Below are 20,793 nucleotides of genomic sequence, written 5' to 3' on the forward strand. Positions count from 1 at the left end.
GATCAGTTCATTCATTTTTCCAGGTTTTTCCCTAAAACTCTCATTCTTCACTTTCTGCCTCTAAATTACTTATCTTCTAAGTCAGAAGGCCATTGGTTTGAATTAGGTAGAACTAATTTTTTCCTAAAACATCAAGGCCTTTTTTCATTGTTCATGGTAAATTTTTCATCACTAAGACTTTCAAAATGGGTAGGCGGGTTGTACTGGAACTACTTCCGGTATTAATAAGAACAATACACTGTCAAAAATCTGAACTCTACCAGAAATCAAGCTCTGTGGATTGTATGTTTACATTGGATTTCCAGTACTAGAAATATGTAGCGCAGCTGCCTGGTCTTCAGTTCATAAGTTTGCCAGATATTATTATTAGTCACCGCTTGGAGATCTAAATAATACTTAGTCCTTCCATGAGTTCAGGAGACTGGACTAGATGCCCTCTGGAAGTCCTTCCAGACCTACACTTTTGACTGGACTCTTTGTTTGGAATTGCTGTTTCACAGTCTCTTAGGACAGGTTCACATTACAGCTGGAAGGTTGGCTACGTAAATAACATAGCTGGAGTCAATGTGCCTTAAGCTGAGTAGGAGGTCAATGGGAGAAATGCTCCCGTTGATTTCCCTTACTCCTTACAACTACAAGGAGTATCAGAGCTGACAGGAATGCCCTCAGCATTCGATTTAGAAGGTCTTCACTAGACCTCCTAAATCAAACTCCAGAAGATTGATCGCCAGAGCACTGATCCTCTGATAAGTGGAGACGTGGCCTTAGATAACTCCTAGTTCCTAGGTGCTTAAAGGTGATTAATTGCCCTCAATGGATTTCACATGTGCTGTAAATAGAAACAGAAAACTGTTATTTACCTGATAGTAACTGTGGCTCTTTGAAATGCTCCACACATGTGGCTCCCACAACCCAAGATCTATTCAGGCAGCTGAGAGTCTTATGCAGGAACTGACTAGCGTTCAAAGTCACTGTACCTTCGTTCTGTGGGGAGGAGGCGGTGTTAGGGTATGCTGGGTGCATGTGAGACCACTACTGGCCACTGCTAGAGAAAATGTTTCAGTCTGCTGTGCTCGGGCGCATGGGCACTGGGAAATCCACATGTGTTGTAATCTCCAAGAAACACCACTAGGGAACTCAACTGACCATTCTTTGCATCTTCTTAAAGGCTGGACGGTCAAGGGAAGGGATTATAACCATGGAGAGCCCTGACTGTGTTGCAGAAGTCAATTTTTCTGATTGTGATGGAATTATTTAACCCTACATCAAAGTTTGTCTGAAATTCTCACAGCTATATAGTGCAGTATTTGTGTAAATATATCGCACGCAGTCCAGGAAGCAATCATGAAGGATGTATTTTTAATGATTAATGAATGTGGTACGTAGATACAGCCACTATAGATACTAAGCACTATCACTTATAAATTGTCAACTTTTGAGTCCTGTCGCTGTTATCTGAGCAAACAAACATTCAGTAAGCAGAAGGATAGCTGTGCTCTATGGTGATGAAGAGAGAAGCAAAGGTGATTCCATTGCAAGGTGCAGAAAGAATAGGGTTGGCAAGAAACTATATTCCATTGAAAATAAGGTATTTTTTAAAAAACAATCCATAAAAATTTCAACTTCCTGTGAAAAAAAATCTATCAACCAAAAATTGAATAACATGTTTTTTTGGCTACAAACCAAAATATTTTAATTAGAGAATGACACTGTAGTGCCCCCTGGGAGCTGCAGTTTAGGTGTTTCATCTTCCGATATGGGCAGAGCCTCCCTAGCAGGATTTTGCCAGACTCCCCAGCCCTTTTAAATCTCTGCTGGAGCCCTAAGTGATGCTGAAGGGCTGGGTGGGGGAAGCCAGCCCAAAGCTCTGCTCTACTGCCTAAGACCCCACCCCTTTCATAGACCCAAAGCCACCGCCATCTCTTCTGCTTTGTCCCAGGGCCCAGCAAAGTCTGAGCATGTTCATATGATTTCTCCCAGATGTAACAAAAGAGTACATGATTGGCCAGGGTACATCCCCAGATCAGGCGGCCTACTGAGAATGGCAGCTAGAGGCACCCAAACTACAACCGCCAACAGCTACTGCCTACACAGATGTTTCCAAATAAGTATTTTGGTTTCCGATGCAATCCTTTGACTTTTGATTTTTATTTAACTAAAAGCTTGAGATTTTCCTACAGGCAGCAAAACCCTTCTCTTCCAAATAGCTCTAAGAAATAACTTATTCATTCCTATATTTACTCTTCTATCACATCTCTTGTGTATGAAACACAGACGATATAAAAAAAACCAAACCCCAAAACAAAAACCTCTTTTGATGGGAAAGAACAGTGTAATACTCTTGGGTATGTCTACACTACCACCCTAGTTCGAACTAGGGTGGTTAATGTAGTCATTCGAAGTTGCAAATGAAGCCCGGGATTTAAATATCCTGGGCTACATTTGCATCTTGCCAGGCGCTGCCATTTTTAAATCCCCGTTAGTGCGGACTCTGTGCCCGCGGCTACATGCGGCACGGAGTAGGTAGTTCGAATTAGGCTTTCTAATTCGAACTACTGTTACTCCTCGGACTAGGAAGCCTAGTCTGAACTACCTAGTCTGTGCCGCGAGTAGCTGCGCGGCACGGAGTCTCCACTAGCGGACATATTAAAATGGCGGCTCCCGGCTTTATGCAAATGAAGCCCAGGAAATTCAAATCCCGGGCTTCATTTGCAACTCCGGTTGCCTACATTACCACCCTATTTCGAACTAGGATGGTAGTGTAGACATACCCTCAGGGGCTGCAGGACCATTCATTGTTTTTTTAGGGTACAGATTAACACAGGTAACACTCTGAGACCTGTCCTTTTTTTTAAGTAAGTAAGTTTTAAGGGAGGTGAAACTGGCAGCACGCAAGAAAAGCCAGACTCCTGAAAGGGGTACAGTAGTCTGGAAATGTTGGGAGCTGCTGCAGTAAAGAGCAGCCATTCCCACAACCCCAACATTATTTCACCCCTTTCAGAACTGTGGAGACCAAACCCCATGGACCACCCAGAGAAGAAACTTGGAGTGTGCATGATACTGAGCCAACCAAGTCTCCCAGCATTCTGCTGCTGTCTGCTTATTGAGCTTACATTTGGCCATCAGTTTGAGAAATGCCAACTTACTCCTAACTGGGTTACTTCCACCTGCTGCAGATCTTCAGTGTGGCTCTACCAGATTCCAGACTTCTGGTAGAAATACTTCTGGTATGGACATATTGGGTCAGACTAGCCCAGTGGCCTGTCTTCCAACAGTGACCAAGACCAAGTGTCCCCAGGGCAGGGAACAGAACAGGGAATCATCAAGTGATCATCCCCTGTCACCTATTCCCAGCCTCTGGCAAACTTAGCGTAGGGAAACCATCCTTAGGTCCATCAATGGCTATTAGGCAGGATAGCTATCGTCCATTAATTCATCTAGCTCTTTTTTGAACCCTGATCATTTGATGACAAAGATCAAGCCAAGTGCCAACAACCAGGAAAGAGAAAATACATCGGGTTTTAAGCACACACTTTAATGTAAAAATGATGGAATTCCAAAAAGGAACATTAAAATTCAAATATGAGCCTTGACATTTTTTCATTCATTGAACAAAATTAAATAAATTAACATAAAACCCTCACACAACAGCAGGAACTTCACATATTTCATTTTCATAAGGAATTAGCATATTAGAATAAAAATCAAGATGAATCAAAATAACTTAAATAAATAAAGTTTGAGTTTTTTGACTCAAATATTAACTTTTTAAATAGAGGAATTTATAAAATAGTCAATGTGCTACAGCACAATAAATAATGCCCACCCGAGAACAGCACTTTGGCAGCTTCATTTCTGAAACCACAAAACCTCAATCAGTAGCTAGCCTCAGGTTAGCCAAGACTCAGTGCGGCTGTTACAACATGCCTGTGCAGGGGAAGGGTAAGTGTCGCCACTGTACTGCTGTAATACCAAAGGAGCCTGGCTGAGAATAAATGAAGCTGCGCTGCAAGTGCATTGCACGCCTGAAACTGTGTCCTGCCTAAGTCATTTCCAACGAGTCTTCATTTCATCAGCAAATCACTTTTCCCTATCCAGTGTTCTCAGCTTTACAAAGTACCATATTCTTTAGGACATGTTTTTAAAAGTCTCTTAACGATGCTCCTCAATAAATAAATTAATAGATGGTGCGGCAGAAGGAGACAGGCTGCTTGCAGACCAGCCAGCATTTTCACAGAGATGTTTCACAGAGATGAGAAAACAGGGAACAGCAGTGTTTTTTCTTCTTTGGCTTTTCTTAGAGCATTGTTTCACCATTGGGTTAAGCTCTGTAAAGAAAGGAAGAAAAGGAATAGTTTAGAAACCTAGTGACAGGACAATTATCATTAGTTAGAACCACATGGGCTGAACAGAAGGCATATGAATACCTTAGCTCAAGACCCGTGAATTATCAGCTTCTTTGTACTGCAGGTTCCTCAGTGGGGCAGAAGGTGAGACCCACATTTTCACAAGTACTGATGCTGGGGTGAGCACCCTATTTTGCTGCTAAGAACATGTGAACTCTTGCTCTCCACCACAATGGTGAAACGTCATTCACTGTGGCATAGTTACTTTTGCTTAGCAGCTTCAGGGAAATCAGTCTGGAGAGTGGGGGCTGATATTCAGAAGCACTGAGCACCTGTGAGTCCCATTGTCTCGAGAAAGACTAGCAACTGCCCTGCATTGCTAATGGCTACATAAGAAACGCCATACTAGGTGAGACCAAAGGTCTATCTACCCCAGTATCCTGTCTACTGACAATGGCCAATACCAGATGCCCCAGAGGGAGGGATCTCAATAGGTAATCCTCACATGATCCGTCCCCTGCCACCCACATATGACTTACTCAGGCTCACCAAGGAAGCTTGAGACAGAGCAGAGAACAGGAAGAACCTCAGGTCTATAATCTAACCACCAGCCCTCCCTTAAGGTAAGATATTGCTGTTTTTTGACGGGATTGAGAGAGAGGTTTTGTGACAACTTGCTATGCTCTGAGAAGTAACCCTCAAGCAGTTTGTGCTAAGAAGTACCTAGTTATTCCTTTAAACTAACTGAGGACAAACAACTCACTTCTCCAAAATTGCCTTAATGATCAGCTTCACCCATGGAGCGGTGGGTTCCAAACACACTTCTCTGCCGTCCTTCAGAGTAGCACTGCAAAGAAGGGAAACAAAGATGGTCAAGCATCTACCTACTTAGTGGACTCCTTCTACTTGCCTCAGGGGATCTTTCAACCTTTTAAGACATATGCATTGTTGGTACGGATTGACATGGGTTCCCCTGAACTTACTAGAGAGTTACACCAATTTACACAGCAGAGGGTCTAGTCCCACGTCATTTTTTGGCTGAAAGTGGTCCAGGTTTGAAGGAGAATAAAAGTGCAAAGCTCTCTCCTTATATCTATTCTAATGCATTTATGTCTTGAATATTGCCTGGTATCTCGCTCTGCGTATGTGTGTGTTTCTCTGTGTAAGCGGGGGAATGGTCCCGCTATTGTGGGGAACTTTCCTGGCTTCTATACACCCCGGTGAAATGAACCAGCGAAAGGATCTGAGTCGCCGCTCCCACTTCCTTTACCCCATGGCTCCCTGATCCTGAGGGCTCCCCCTCCACTCTCCTGAGTAGCAGAGCCCTTGAAACCCCAACAAGGCTGGGCCCAGGTTTCCTGGGGCTTAATCCCTGACCTTGTAGTCACTAGGGGCAGGAGTTAGGGTGTCCCCACTCCGAGGTGCTCTCTTTACACTGCAGGCCTTCTTGGCCCAGTGATCACTTCATAAGGTTCAAAGCAAATACAATTTATTAAACATCAACTGATTAAAGAGAATAGAATAAGAAACAATGAGAATGGTTAAATGAGAACACACAGCCCTGCTCTGTAGCACAGGGACATCAACACAGCAGTCTGCAGAGTGTAAGGACAGTTCACAGTCTCTTCCTTAGAAGCCCTGGATGTGCTGCAAGGGGCTGCAGGCTGGACACACTTGCACTGGCAGTGACCACACAGCCTCAGTCTCTAAGTGGCCAGACCCCTCTCCCAGTCCAGAGCCTTTCCCCACACTTTGCAGGTCCCAGTAGCTCACCACATCCAGCTGCAGGCTGTGCTGCTTGGCCAGTTCCAGCTCCTTGTGTTGCTTCTCTGTTCCTTTTGGCTTTCTGAGCACTGCCAGTCTGCTGCTCAACACAGGGTCTGCCCTGCTTGGCCTGTCTGTGTCTGGTTCTGTCGCTGCAGGACTTCTTCTTGTACTCCTCTTTCAGCTCTCTGTCTTTGCAGGACCTCTTCTGCACACAGCTTGTTTGTTCAGAGACAGAGCCAGAACAATCCCCACTTACAACCTGTCAGTCAGGCTGAGCTGGAGTGTTGACTGCTTTCCATTGTCTCTGGGGTCTGTCAGTCTCATGAACCCTTCCCCTTCTGAAGCTGGTAAACCAAAAAACTCCCACAGAGTTTTAGTAAGGGGTAACAGTCCCCTTACATCTGCACAGATGTGGCTTCTCATGTAAGAGGCTGATATCTGCATTGTTCCTGCAGGGAAACTTCCTAAGTGCATGGTGGGGAATATTGTCTGAGCAAGGACCGCAGCATGTGGCGCTTGGTCCTGTTCCGTTGCAGTCCATGGGAGTTTCCCACAGAGGAAATGGGAGAAGCATCAAGTCCAGGATACCTGTCCTTTGCAGTAGTACTGCTCACTATTTCATCAGAGCTTGCCCAGACTTGCTCAATGGCCTCATTCTTCTGTTTGACACTAGAATCAATCAATATTTCTGGTGGGAGTTTTACGTGCAGAGGGACTTCAGGAACCTGTCAGGTTCTAATATTGTAAAGCTAATGCCCTTTGTTTCTCATTGGGATTTGCATTTCTACCCCAGACATGCTAGACACTCCGAAAAGTAAAGTGCAAAACCTAAAATAATGTCTCAAGAAAGAATTAAAAAAAAAACAACACTGTGTGTGTGGGGCTTTGAAAGCTCCTGGAGAAGCACAATGCAAAGCAGCAGTCTCCTCCTATTTGGCAGCAGTTAGAATTGGACAAAAGTGCTTACATGATTTCGACGTTCTGGCAGTGAGGGCCGCTCTGGGTCAGCTTCACATCCTGAATCCTTCTCGGGGGGATGAACTTGGAGTGCGTGCTGATGCACTGGCAGCGGAGCTCACTGCCCATCTGGGAAAGGCTCATCCCTGGAAAAAGAACAAGAGTTGTGTCAGGCTCAGCCGAGTATCTCAGTGTCTAGACCTGTGAAGCAGAGTACATGGTCTTGCTTCTTGGGGCATTGATTACAGCTGCTTGCTTTCTGGGTTTTCCCCTAAGGTCTTGGCTAAAACATTGCCTTTGTCCTCACTTCTAAGCTACCTGAATCCACACCTTTAAGCTACTGCAGCTATCTATGTATGTGGCTGTGGATATCCATGGATCATTTCTGCGGATACTAATTTTGTATTCCTGCAGGACTCTACCTAAAACCTCTCCTCCTCCAAAGGAATGGAGAGAGGTTCATTCTATAAAGTAATGTTTGGGGAGTTTTCTTAAGAATTCTATGTAACTAGGGCTTTTTTTAAAACCTGCTCTTGGCCAAAGTCTGATTTATTTGCAAGGGTAAGCCTAGATTTTAAAATCATGGACCCAAGGACACAGCAATCTGGCCCGTTCCTTTTCATCGGTTTGGAGGCGACTTTCTGATCACGTTCTGTTCTCTTCTATTCTTCACTGGGATTGCATCCTCCATGTGTCACTATGGTGACACAAAGAGGATTATGACTCTATCCAGGATAGAAACAAGAGGCATAGGTCAGCATTTTATTAAGAGGACCCTGTCTTCAATTAAATGCCTTCAGAATGAAGGGGAAAGCACATAGTAAGGAGAATACTATAGAAAATTATGCTCCTGTAACTAGACTATGTCTCAATGTTGTCCAAAAGGTGTCAGCAGCTCTACAGAACAGATACTGATTTTCAGCTTTCTAAGAAGCAGAACTTGTTGAAAAGAAAGTTAGACTGAAAAAAAGTTTACCGGGACATCAATTTTTTTTAAAAAAGTCTAAATATCTTTCCTTTTGAGTGTGCACGACAGGTGCATACGACAAGTCAAGTGAGCCTTAGGAGTGTTTGGCTTACCTTCTGCCACCGCTGCATAGAGCAGGAAAAGAGCCAAGACAGCAACAACAACCTTGCCGTTCATGATAAGAGGAGAGGTTTCCTTTTTTCTTCTGCCTCTGTTTGCGAGGAGTGGAGAGCTCACTTGTCTCCAGTTTCTGATGTTGGAGCTGTGTAAACCAGCGTTATATATTGTCCTCCTGGGATATAATTAGCAGCAACACCACCCCTTTAGATTGTGTCAGAGAAAATTCCCAAAGCATGCAAAAAGCTATCGCAAAATGAGTCACATGGCTGTGGGTAAATCCCCTTCCTAGATGAACAAGGAGTTGGCTATTATTCAAAGCAGGCTATCATTCAAAGCAAGCTCCTTATTAATGAATAAAAAATGAATAAAAAATAAGATGTACAAAATCATTGTGTAGTTACCTCAGGAGAAGAGGTAGGTTTGTATAACTTATTATTGTTTTGTAACCTACAGTCCCTTTATATTCTCTTTTATTATCATGTGGCTAGTTAAGGATACATTGAACTCCTGACTTTCCCTCAGCATTTCTTTGGCTGTGATTTTTTTTTTTTTTTTTTAGTAGAAATGATAAAATTGTACTTTCAATCCAGTGTCCTATCATACACTCCGAAAGTATACATATAAAATAAAATTTCTCTTTCTAAAGTGGCGTCAGCTTCTACTTCTCTACTTACTTTGTTTTTAAACACCTGAAATCTTGGCCCCACTGAAACTGATGTCAACACTCACAGCAACTTCAATGGGGTTAGGATTTCTAAGGCCTGTCTACACTAGGAGTTCATATCAAATATAGCCACAGAAGGTCAATTTTCTAAACAACGTGTCCATGCTACCAAGCCTGTTCTGTTGACCTCAAGGGCCACTGAAGTCCATTTTGGTGTTTTCACAAAAAGCTCTGAAATTTTTTGGCCTTGCCTAGTTGAATTTATGGTAGTGTAGATGCAGCTGTGTGAAAGTTAAGGTTCTTGGCCTCTGGGAGGCATCCTACAGTGCCCCATTCTGACCACTCTGCCCAGAACGTGCACCTTTACTGCTCTCCAGGAGAACAGATAAAGTCCCAGGAAAGTGTCGATTTCATTTCCCATGTACTGTAGCTAGGGTTGCTAGCACATTTTAGAGCAGGCAGCATACGTAATCAGCACATGACTTCAAGTCCCATGAACTCCAGTTCCCTTGGGCACAAAAGAACACCAGTATGGAGCATGCAGAAGATCTTGGACCTCATTGAGTTGTGGGGATAGGAATCCATTCTCTCTGAACTCCAAAACAGCAAAAGAAATGCCAATATTTACATGAAAATTGCAAACTGCATGGTGACCAAAGACTACTCCATGGACATCCAGCAATGAGGAGTTAAAATAAAGGAGCTGGGGCAGTCCTACCACAAGACAAAGGAGGCAAATGGACAGTCTGGTGCATCATCCCACACATGCCATTTCTATGACCAGCTGCATGCGATTCTAGGGGATGACCTGACCAGTTTCTCAAGTGAGACAGTGGAGTCTTCCCAAGGCACTACATGCAGCAGCGTGAGGGATAGCACGGTGGCAGAGTGGGAGGAGGAGGAGGAGGAAGATGAGGAGAATGGCCAATTGGCAACTGGTGAGAGCCAAGAACTTTTCATAGCTTTGGAGCCAATTCTCCCCCTTCTCCCCCCAGGACATATCCCAGGTGAGCACTGATCCCTGGGAAGACACTTCTGGTGAGTTCATATTTTTTTTCTTACTACAAGCAGATTAAGGCAGTTCGGTGTGATGTGTGGCATACTGTGTGTCTGCACAGTGCCGGCAGCCCGAAACAGCTTGTTATCATGTCTGGAGATAGAGCGGGAATCCTCTCTGCATATCCCCATGTAGCTCTCAGATACAAACTTTGATCTTTCTCACAAGGTTTCTGTGGAGGCCTGTGTGGCTGTGACATAGTGGGAGCATGCTATCTGCTCTATAACCCAGGGTGGTATGATGGTGCCTTTCTGGTTGCTGGGGTTGGGCAGTGGGTGACCTCCACTGGCAGCTATTTGTAGCACTGCCCAACAGGACAGCAGATGAGTCACTAGGCAAGGGTCTCACAACCTGTCCAACAGGTTGCCTCCCAGGGAGAGAGGCAAAGGGAGGAAGGCGGAGACCAACACCTGTCCAGAGGGCATGGCTGGAAGAGAGTCAGTTTGTCTGGAATAATGGAGGAAGCAGCCTAAACTAGGGGGCTGTGATTTAGGGACCCAGTCTCTCCCATCTCAAGGGGGGCTGAGGCATCCTAGGCCTGGCCCTGTAACTGGATTACATCTATACTGTGCTGTATCCTGGAGAAGCAGTAAACTTCCTCTATTCTACTGGCTGGTAGAGTCTGTTCGTGCCACTACAGGGGTGCAGGAGTCAGGGGAACCCCGATGCGTCGTCACAGCCTGCCTTACTCCATTCTCCATGGTAGGATACTTTCTTATGCTAAGCCATCAGTAAGCAGTCTGGCGTCACTGCAGCACAAAGCATTGCAGCATAGAGCCCAGGTTTCTGGCCACAATCAGTCAGCATTAGCTCCCTACCTGTGTGATTCAGATAAGACTGATATCCTGCATGGCAACTTGGATGAAGGAGGAGGGGAAGTTGTTGGCTGATGCCTCTTCTGCTACAATGGCTTCAGCGTCTGGTACCCCCTTCCTCCCTCCTGATTTTCGGCCTTCATGACTGGACCCTGTTATGCCCCCTCAGACTCTTCTGGAATGGGAAAGTAGCACTCTTCCAGGAAGAGGAGTGTGCCAGACACACAGGAGGGAAACTGCATGAACTGCTACCCTGCCCTGGTGGCATACATGGACCCTGTGCAATGTGTACCCTTGTAACTTTTTGTTAATCAGAATAGCAGGCAGCTTGCTATGTCCTCCCCAAGCTCCAGCAGCTGTCCGTCTCTCTCATACCTGCCAGCGAAAATGGATATATGTTCAAGGAGCGAATGGAGCACATGGAGTGGAGGATTACTCTCCTAGAAGAGATGAGTGGAGTGGCAGGATAGGAAAGGCAAGACCAGAAAGCATGAAGGGAACTAAAACATCAGGAGGATTTCCTGAAGAAACAGCACAATATTTTTTCATCCCTGAAAACTGTAATGGAGTGAGCAGTGATCCTGAATGTGTGGCTGCCCATTGAGTCACCCTCCCATCCTGTGCACAACAACTTTCCCTCTTCACCCAGTTCCATAGCGTTCACCCTCAGAGACCCCGCGACACGGCCCGGGGGGAGAGTGACTTAATGGGCAGCCACACATTCAACCTCCCAGACCTCAGGAAGCAAAATGCTGTCTTTCTTGCCTTGCTGATCTCCTTCCCCTCCCTTCTTTGGGTCCCATCATGAACTTCTTTTCTGTCCCTGCTGTCTTCCCTAAATACAAATGCATGATCTCTGCACAAGAGTCTATTGCTTGTATTGCAGAGATTGCAGGCAAATACACTGAAAGCAGGGGCACCTCACTGAGAGAAACGTGCATGAATCTCAAAACTGGCCATATATGAAACTTTCTTTCAAGGCCTCTCTGATTTGCACTGCCCTGCACTGTCATCTCTTCATCATCTTGGTGTCTAGGGCTGTGTCTAGACTACATGCCTCTGTCAGCAGAGGCATGTAGATTAGACAGATCAGCAAAGGCAAATGAAGCCGCGATTTAAATGATCGCGGCTTCATTTACATTTACATGGCTGCCGTGCTGAGCCGACAAACAGCTGATCATCTGTTTGTCGGCTCGCCGCTAGTCTGGATGTTCCCCCTGTCGACATCAAAGCCCTTTGTCGGCAGCCCCGTTATTCCTCATGGAATGAGGTTTACCGGGGATGCCGACAAAGGGCTTTGATGTCGACAGGGGGAACATCCAGACTAGCGGCGAGCCGACAAACAGATGATCAGCTGTTTGTCGGCTCAGCGTGGCAGCCATGTAAATGTAAATGAAGCCGCGATCATTTAAATCGCGGCTTCATTTACCTTTGCTGAACAAACAAATCTACATGCCTCTGCCGACAGAGGCATGTAGTTTAGACGTACCCTAGGTGTCAAAATCTCTGGCTAGGCATTCTTTCTCAGCTCCCACCCTGCCAGATAACATTACCCTTGCTCTTACGAACATTGTGGCACACACAACAGGCTGTGCCACAAAGGGAATGTTGCAGTCCCTGAGGTCCAACCTAGTAAGGAGACTCCTAAACCCACCCTTTAAATGCCCCAAAGCACATTTAAGTTCACATCATTCTGCACTTACTCAGCCTGTGGTTGATGTGCTCCTTATTGCAGTCCCTGCTGTCCATGTATGGTTTCATGAGCCACAAGAACAAGAGGTAGGCTGGCTTCCAGGGATCGCTATTGACACTTCCACCTCTCTAATTCTGATTTTCCAGTCTGGGGGGAAAGTTCCAGGGTGCATCTTTCTGAAGCAGTAGGACTTCCTAAAGATAGGAGCATCATACACCTTTCTCAGGCATCTCATGTTGATGTCGGTGAAATGGCCCTTGTGATCCACCAGTGCCTGCAGCATTGTTGGGAAATACCTCTTGTGGTGTATGTACTCTTTGGCAAGGTGGTCAGGTACCAAGATAGGGATGTGCATTTCGTCTATTGCCCCACCACAGTTAGAGAGCCCCATTGTGGCAAAACCATCTACTATGATATCCACATTTCCCAGAGTCACTAACTTCCATAACAGAACGGTATTGACGGCCTTGGCTACTTGTATAACAATCCCCACTGTATATTTCCCCACTCCAGATAGCTACCAATCAGTTGGGAATCAATCTGGTGTTGCGAGCTTCCACAGGGCTATTGCCTCGCTCTTCCCCATGTTCCGAGCAGACCTCATAAAGATGTCCCTGGGCTCCAGGATGGGGGAAAGCCATTCACAAAGTTCCGCGAGAGGGGTTTTGTGCATTCAAGAGTTTTGCAGCCATGGCTGATCATCCCATAACCGCAGCACTGTGTGGTTCCACCAATCTGTGCTTGTTTAATGGCACCAGAATGACATTCCACTATGTCCAGAGGATCAACTGGTGGCAGCGTTTCCACCAGCACAAGGGCTTATCTTTACAGTGAGTCCATGGGATCTCCAGGTTCATCCTCGTTCTCTTCCTGATGGAGTGACGTGTGTACAGATATCTGCAGATTTGCTGCACTCTACAGACCAGAAGTGGTTTCTCAAGTGGGAAGGGCAGAAGTTGGAGCAAGGACTTGTTGGGTTGTGCACCGTTAATGCAGCACAGCTGTACAATTCTTTGTGTGTTGGTATGTTGTGATGGGGGGGGGGGATTAGAGTTTGATGGAAGAGCATCTGGGGGAAAGGAAGAGACAGAAACCCAGGGTCTGGCATAACACAGATCTTCAAGTTTTCCCTCCACTGCAGCAGCTTACTAATACGATGGAGGATACTCAAGCCACGGTTGCAGCAATCACATCTGGCTTTTTGAATTTTTTGAAGTTCCAAGGCATTCAGGTCTGGGGTTTGAATGTCCCCGCTCTGGACCAATAGCTAAGTTTGGGAGCAAAGTGTCAGTTGGGCCAGCTCGTGTCCGCAATTACAGTTGTGAAACTTGGTCATTTCACCAGCACAATGCTTAACTAATGTTCTTTTTGCACATCTGTTGCAAACGCTTTGGAACTGCTCTGACTAATGTTTCTTTATTCATTCCTTTGTATCTCTGAATTTTATTGCTAACTAGTACTTCTTTGGGGGCTGCCCCCAAAGGTATCACAGTATTTCTGAATACATTGAATGTGGTCAGAGTAAGAAGGGCAGGGTCAGAAACATTAGCATAGGTGAGGGTAAATGGAGTTTAGCCTTTCTCTTTGGAGGTATTTTAGGTGTTCATCTCCTTTTTACCACTACATCACTGGTCAGAAATAGTTGTCATCATATTCCCTCAAAAAATAGTATTAGGAAGCATCTGCTACTGATTAGGTATAGTCCTTTCATTCCCATGACTTCAACAGTGCTTGGCAAGATTCTGGGGTAGGCAGGCTGCAATTTTTTAAAGTCCAAAGATAAAACCTTTCCAACTACTAATAATGTGCCTGCCTGAAAACAAACACTCCACTGCACCACATCTGATTGCCCTGATGCCAGAAACACGTCCTCTGCTTACCTGATTCATGGAGGTCACCTGCAATAAAAACATTTGCCCGTGAGTTCAGGCGGAGGAATAATGCTGTCAAGCAGTGTTTCTTAGCCAGCGTGTTAGATGCTTGCCTTTCATCGCCTCCTGCCAGGCAGACAGAAAACAGAAAACCCGAAGTCTGAAGTTCAGACAAAGCGACATTACTGGGGTTAGTTCCAAGTAAGCACATCTGTTGCGCTACACAGCAGCAGAGTCTGTTTCCCAGCATTGATGCTCAGAACCTTTACCCTCTATCCCTCTTCCCAGCTGTGACACCAGAGCCCTGCCTGTGTCCCCATTCATCCCTTCTCCTCCTTTTTGGCAGCCCTAAGTACATCTGCCATGTACGCCCCAGTCCCAACCCTTTCAACCTACAGTCCTGTTCCATTTTGGAGAGTCATGACTCTAGGGTCTTCCTGCCACCTCTTTTGTTCCCCATGGGAGGCATAAGTAGCAAGCTTATGCTTTCATCAGGAGCGGGTATTCCTTGGGCTTTGGGGGTTTCTTATGCCTGCCTTTCCTAGCATTCCTTGCCTCTCCCAACCGGTTGCTTGAACGTGGCTTGAGAGAGGATTCCTGCCTATGCTCATACATTACACTCTCACCATATCCGTAACACTTTAGTTCTAGCCTTTGTTTTTTCCCATTATACAGGCTGAACCTCTCTTCTCCAACACTCTCTGGTCCGGCATGATTTTAGTTAGCTTGATGTCCACTTGTTATGGGTGCAGCCAAGCTTTTGCAATCTCATAAAACTTTCTTTATAGCCATCAGTCCTGCTTCTCTGTGTTCTGTGCTTTTATTTAACTTTATCTTACCTTTAAATATCTTCTAAGAACCCAGTAAGCATTGGAAGCATTGGTGATGCTGCCAGACAATATTGCCCTCCCGTGGTTTTTTGCCAGACTAGAGACATTCAACCTGTATTAACAACCCCATCTGACCAGGCAGAAGCAATGCACACAATGGCTTTGTTCACATATTAATGTAAATGTGAAAGAGTATCAAAAAGACAAACCCCAATTCTATCTCAGGCTGACAAACGAATCTATATACTAACATAGGATGGCTACGTCTACACTGGCCCCTTCTTCGGAATAGCCATGCTAATTTAGAACTTTGGAATAGGGAAATGCGCGGGGGATTTAAATATCCCCCGCGGGATTTAAATAAACATGGGCGCCGCTTTTTTTCCGGCTTGGGGAAAAGCCGGAAAAGAGCGTCCAGACTGGCGCGATCCTCCGGAATAAAGCCCTATTCCGGAGGATCTCTTATTCCTACTTGAAAGGGCTTTAATCTGGAGGATCGCGCCAGTCTGGACGCTCTTTTCCGGCTTTTCCCCAAGCCGGAAAAAAAGTGGTGGCCATGTTTATTTAAATCCCGCAGGGGATATTTAAATCCCCCGTGCATTTCCCTATTCCAAAGTTCTAAATTAGCATGGCTATTCTGAAGAAGGGGCCAGTGTAGACACAGCCGATGTGTATATCCCGGAATGGGGGATTGTAGAGCTCTAGCAAGTACATCACCTTATCTAAAAATTTGCTTAGTTTTATAATAGGCTACAGAAAAACCACACAATTGAGTACAAAGTAAATCTTCATACCACAATGACTTTATTATTCTGTAAGTATGCTATATTGATTTTATATATCAATGCATTTTCCAGTTGATTTATTTTATAATGCTATGAGAAAATAAGCAATTGCTCAGTATTAGTGGGCAGTGGCACTTTTGTATTTTCCTGTTGCACCCATGAAAGCTCGTAATACCATCAATATTTTTTGGTTAGTCTCTAAGGGGCTGCAGGACCATTCATTGTTTAACTTTTTTTGGTTACAGACTAACACAGCTACCCCTCTGGGACTAGTCTTTTTTTTTTTTTTTTTTTTAAAGTAAGTAGGTTTTAAGGTAGGTGAAACTGGCAGCCTGCAAGACAAGCGAGACTCCTGAAAGGGGTACAGTAGTCTGGAAAGATTGGGAGCTGCTGAAGTATAGAGCAGCCATTCCCACAACATGATTGTACCCATTTCAGAACTGTGGAGACCAAACCCCATAGACCACCCAGAGAAGAAAATTGGCGTATGCATGACATTGAGCCAACACAGATCCCCATGTGTCTCTGACCAGGTCCTATGAGTTCTGCTGCTGTCTGCTTATTGAGCTTACATTTGGCCATCAGTTTGAGAAATGCCAACTTACTCCTAACTGGGTTACATCCACCTGCTGCAGATCTGCAGTGTGGCTCTATCAGATTCCAGATTTCTGGTAGAAATACATCGGTATGGACATATTGGGTCAGACTAACCCAGTGTCCTGTCTTCCAACAGTGACCAAGACCAAGTGTCCCCAGGGCAGGGAACAGCACAGGGAATAATCAAGTGATCATCCCCTGTCACCCATTCCCAGCCTCTGACAAACACAGGGTAGGGAAACCATCTTTAGGTCCATCAATGGCTATTAGCCAGGATGGCTAGTGTCCTTGAATTCATCTAGCTCTTTTTTGAACCCTGATCATTTGATGACAAAGATCAAGCCAAGTGCCAACAACCAGGAAAAAGAAAATGCATCAGTTTTTAAGCACACACTTTAATGTAAAAATGATGGAATTCCAAAAAGAACATTAAAATTCAAATATGAGCCTTGACATTTTTTCATTCGTTGAACAAAATTAAATAAATTAACATAAAAGTCTCACATAACAGCAGGAACTTCACATATTTCCTTTTCATAAGGAATTAGCATATTACATAAAAAATCCAGATGAATCAAAATAACTTAAATAAATAAAGTTTGAGTTCTTAGACTCAAATATTAACTTTTTAAGTAGAGACCGCTATAAAATAGTCAATGTGCTACAGCACAATAAATAATGCCCACCCGAGAACAGCACTTTGGCAGCTTCATTTCTGAAACCACAAAACCCCAGTCAGGAGCTAGCCTCAGGTTAGCCAAGACTCAGTGCAGCTGTTTCAACATGCCTGTGCAGGGGAGGGGTAAGTGTCGCCACTGTACTGCTGTAATGGCAAAAGAGCCTGGCTGAGAATAAATGAAGCTGCGCTGCAAGTACATTGCACGCCTGAAACTGTGTCTTGCCTAAGTCATTTCCAGTGAGTCTTCATTTCATCAGCAAATCACTTTTCCCTATCCAGTGTTCTCAGCTTTACAAAGTACCATATTCTATAGGACATTTTTTAAAAAGTCTCTTAACGATGCTTCTCAATAAATAAATAAATAGATGATGCTAGCAGATGGAAACAGGCTACTTATAGACTAGCCAGTATTTTCACAGAGATGTTTCCTTCAAGAGGAAACTGGAGAACAACAGTGGTTTTTCTTCTTTGGCTTTTCTTAGAGCATTGTTTCACCATTGGCTTCAGCCCTGTAAAGGAAGAAAAGGAACAGTTTAGAAACCTGGTGACAGGACAATTATCATTAGTTAGAATCACATGGGCTCAACAGAAGGCATACGAATAGCTTAGCTGAAGACCCGAGAATTATCGGCTTCTTTGTACTGCTGGTTCCTCAGTGGGGCAGAAGGTGAGACCCACATTTCACAAGTACTGATGCTGGGATGAGCACCCTATTTTGCTGACCTGAACATGAGAACTCTTGCTCTCTACCACAATGGTGAAACTTAATTAACTTTCGCATAGTTACTCTTGCTTCTCTCCAAGAGGGAAATCAGGCTGGAGAGTGGGGGCTGATATTGAGAAGCACTGAGCACTTGTGAGTTGCACTGTCACCAGAAATACTACCAGCAGCCCTGCATTGCTAATGGCACATAAGAACGGCCATACTTGGTCAGACCGAAGGTCTATATACCCCAGTATCCTGTCTGCTGAACGTGGCCAATGCCAGATGCCCCAAGGAGAGGGATCTCAATAGGCAATCCTCACAAGATCCCTCGCCTGCCACATGCATATGGCTTACCCAGGCTCACCAAGGAAGCTTGGGGCAGAGAAGAGAACAGGAAGAACCTCAGGTCTAAAATCTAACCACCAACCCTCCCTTAAGGTAGGACATTGCTGTTGTTTGTCTGGATGGAGAGACAAGTTCTGTGACAACTTGCTATGCTCTGACGAGTAACCCTCAAACAGTTTGTGCTAAAAAGTACCTAGTTATTCCTTTAAACTAATTGAGGACAAACAACTCACTTGTCCAAAATTGCCTTAATGATCAGCTTCACCCATGGAGCGGTGGGTTCCAAACACACTTCTCTGCCATCCTTCAGAGTAGCACTGCAAAGAAGGTAAACAAAGATGGTCAAGTATCTACCTACTTGGTGGACTCTCTGTAATCGCATCAGGGGATCTTTCTACCTTTTAAGACCAAGGCATGGCTGGTATGGATTGACATGGGTTCCACTGATCTCACTAGAGAGTTACACCAATTTACACAGTTTAGGGTCTAGCCCCAAATCATTTGTTGACAGAAAGCATTCCAGGCTTGCCAGAAAAAGCCCTGCTTATATATTCTAATGAATTCAAATTCTATATAAAGTGTGTGTTTATCTATACTGATGTTGCTTTTCATGGCAGAGGCTGATATCTGCATTGCTCCTTCAGGGAAATCTCCTGAGGACACAGTGGGGAATGTTGGGTGAGCAAGGACTGAAGCATGAGGTGCTTCATCCTGTATCATTCCAGTCCATGGGAGTTTCCCACAGAGTGTATGGGAGCAGAACCAAGTCCAGGACACTTGTCCTTATCAGGAGGACCACTCATTGTTTCATCACAGCTTGCCTAGACTTGCACAATGGCTTCATTCCTCTGTTTTACACTAGGTCAATCAGGATTTTTAGTGGGAGGTTTACTTGCAGAGGGGGTTCAGGAATTGGGTTAATGCAGGTTCTAGTACTTTATAGCTAATGTACATTATTCCTCACTGGGATTCATATTTCCACCCCAGAGGTACTGGACACTATGAAATGAAAAGTGCAGTACCTAAAATAATCTCTTAAGAATTTAAAAGGAAACACTTTTGGGGGACTCTCCCTGAGTGACTGGGGCTTTAAAAGCTCCTGGAGCAGCACAATGCAAAGCAGCAGTCTCCTCCTCTTTGACAGCAGTTAGAATTTGACAAAAGTGCTTACATGATTTCGACGTTCTGGCAGTGAGGGCCACTCTGGGTCAGCTTCACATTCTGAATGCTCCTGGGGGGGATGAACTTAGCGTGCGTGCTGATGCACTGGCAGCGGAGCTCACTTGCCATCCGGGACAGGCTCATCCCTGAAAAAGAACAAGAGTTGTGTCAGGCTCAGCCGAGTATTTCAGTGTCTAGACCTGTGAAGCAGCACTCATGGTCTTGCTTCTGGGGGGCATTGATTAGACCTACTTGCTTTCTAGTTTTTCCCCCAAAGGTCTTGGCTAAAATGTTGCCTTTGTCCTCACTTCTAAGCTACCTGACTCTACACCGCTAAGCTACTGCAGTCATCTATTTACGTGACTGAAGATATCCATGGATCAATTTTTATCCTTTCAGGACTCTACCTAATTCCTCTCCTTCTCCAAAGGACTAGAGAGAGGCTCATGCTGCAATCTAGTGTTTGTATTTTTGGCAAAGACTATTGGAAGTATCCAGGGTGCTGTCTGTTGGTTTTTTTGTTTTTTTATTTAAAACCTGCATTTGTGGCCAGATTCTGATCTATTTACAATAAGCCTAGATTGTTATATCCTGTAACTTAGGACAAGATCTGTCCTCTTTTCAATTTGGAGGCAACTCTCTGTTCACATGCTCTGCTCTTATTACTTATGCAGGTTGCAGAATGTGTCAGGATGGTGGCAAACAGGATGGTGACCCCATGCAGGGTCAAAGCAAGAGGTGCTGGTGAGCATTTTTAGAAGACGATCCTGTGTGCAATCAAATACCTTTAGATCTAGGGGAAAGGCATATAGTGAGGTCGATACTACAGAAAATTATGCTTCTGTTATTCTTTTCCAGAAGGTGTCAGCAGCTCTGCAGAGCAGTTACTGATGCACTCTTCTTAAAAGCAGAACTCTTTTAGTCGAGCTCTCTTTTCAACTATCTTCACTGAACATCACCTTTGTAAAATTAGCCTAAAAATGTCTCCACATAGGAGGGTGCACCATAGGTGCCTAAGCCAAGTCATCTGAGCCTTAGGGAGGGTTTTGCTTACCTTCTGCCACTGCTGCGTAGAGCAGGAAAAGAGCCAACCCAGCAACAAGGACTTTTCCGTTCATGATGAGAGGGGAGGTTTCCTTCTTCCTTCTGCCTCTGCTTGTGAGGAATTGAGAGCTCGCTTATTCTCTGATGTCTGATGTCTGAGCTAGTAACCCAGCCCCTTTTATACACGGCCCTGGGTGTGCCCCTTCTAGATTGTGTCAGAGGAAATTCCCAAAGCAGGCAAGACTCTCTAGCAAACAGAATCACGTGGCCATGGGTAAAACCCCTTCCTAGATAACCATGGAGCTGGCTTTAGACCATCCCTCACATCAAGCTCCTTATCAGTAGGCTGTGCAAAGTCGCCGCGCAGCTGGCTCAGGCAGGCTTGTGTC

General features: G+C 44.9%; 2 protein-coding genes across 2 annotated transcripts; both read right to left on the bottom strand.

Moving 5' to 3' along the window:
* Positions 1-3,496: 3,496 nt before the first annotated feature.
* On the bottom strand, positions 3,497-8,274 carry LOC142818155 (interleukin-8-like). The gene is made up of 4 exons (XM_014574756.2): positions 8,151-8,274; positions 7,081-7,216; positions 5,110-5,193; positions 3,497-4,328 (listed from the first exon to the last, which is right to left on the bottom strand). Exons 1-4 carry the CDS (start codon positions 8,212-8,214, stop codon positions 4,322-4,324), a joined length of 291 nt encoding a protein of 96 aa, XP_014430242.2. The 5' UTR covers positions 8,215-8,274; the 3' UTR covers positions 3,497-4,321.
* Positions 8,275-16,844: 8,570 nt separating this feature from the next.
* LOC102454150 (interleukin-8) lies at positions 16,845-20,554 on the bottom strand. Its single transcript, XM_006125396.4, has 4 exons — positions 20,415-20,554; positions 19,371-19,506; positions 18,433-18,516; positions 16,845-17,657 (listed from the first exon to the last, which is right to left on the bottom strand). Exons 1-4 carry the CDS (start codon positions 20,476-20,478, stop codon positions 17,627-17,629), a joined length of 315 nt encoding a protein of 104 aa, XP_006125458.2. The 5' UTR covers positions 20,479-20,554; the 3' UTR covers positions 16,845-17,626.
* Between the last annotated feature and the right edge of the window lie 239 nt (positions 20,555-20,793).

This window comes from Pelodiscus sinensis, chromosome 5, assembly GCF_049634645.1.
Source record: "Pelodiscus sinensis isolate JC-2024 chromosome 5, ASM4963464v1, whole genome shotgun sequence".
NCBI lineage: Eukaryota > Metazoa > Chordata > Testudines > Trionychidae > Pelodiscus > Pelodiscus sinensis.

Excerpts from the sequence above, each read along its gene's own strand:
- LOC102454150 (XM_006125396.4), bottom strand. The coding sequence starts at position 20,478 with ATGAACGGAAAAGTCCTTGTTGCTGGGTTGGCTCTTTTCCTGCTCTAC. Across the intron at positions 19,507-20,414 it reads CTACGCAGCAGTGGCAGAAG|GGATGAGCCTGTCCCGGATG; the intron begins GTAAGCAAAACC and ends GTTCTTTTTCAG. Across the intron at positions 18,517-19,370 it reads TGCCAGAACGTCGAAATCAT|TGCTACTCTGAAGGATGGCA; the intron begins GTAAGCACTTTT and ends CCTTCTTTGCAG.
- LOC142818155 (XM_014574756.2), bottom strand. The coding sequence starts at position 8,214 with ATGAACGGCAAGGTTGTTGTTGCTGTCTTGGCTCTTTTCCTGCTCTAT. Across the intron at positions 7,217-8,150 it reads CTATGCAGCGGTGGCAGAAG|GGATGAGCCTTTCCCAGATG; the intron begins GTAAGCCAAACA and ends TTCTTTTTCCAG. Across the intron at positions 5,194-7,080 it reads TGCCAGAACGTCGAAATCAT|TGCTACTCTGAAGGACGGCA; the intron begins GTAAGCACTTTT and ends CCTTCTTTGCAG.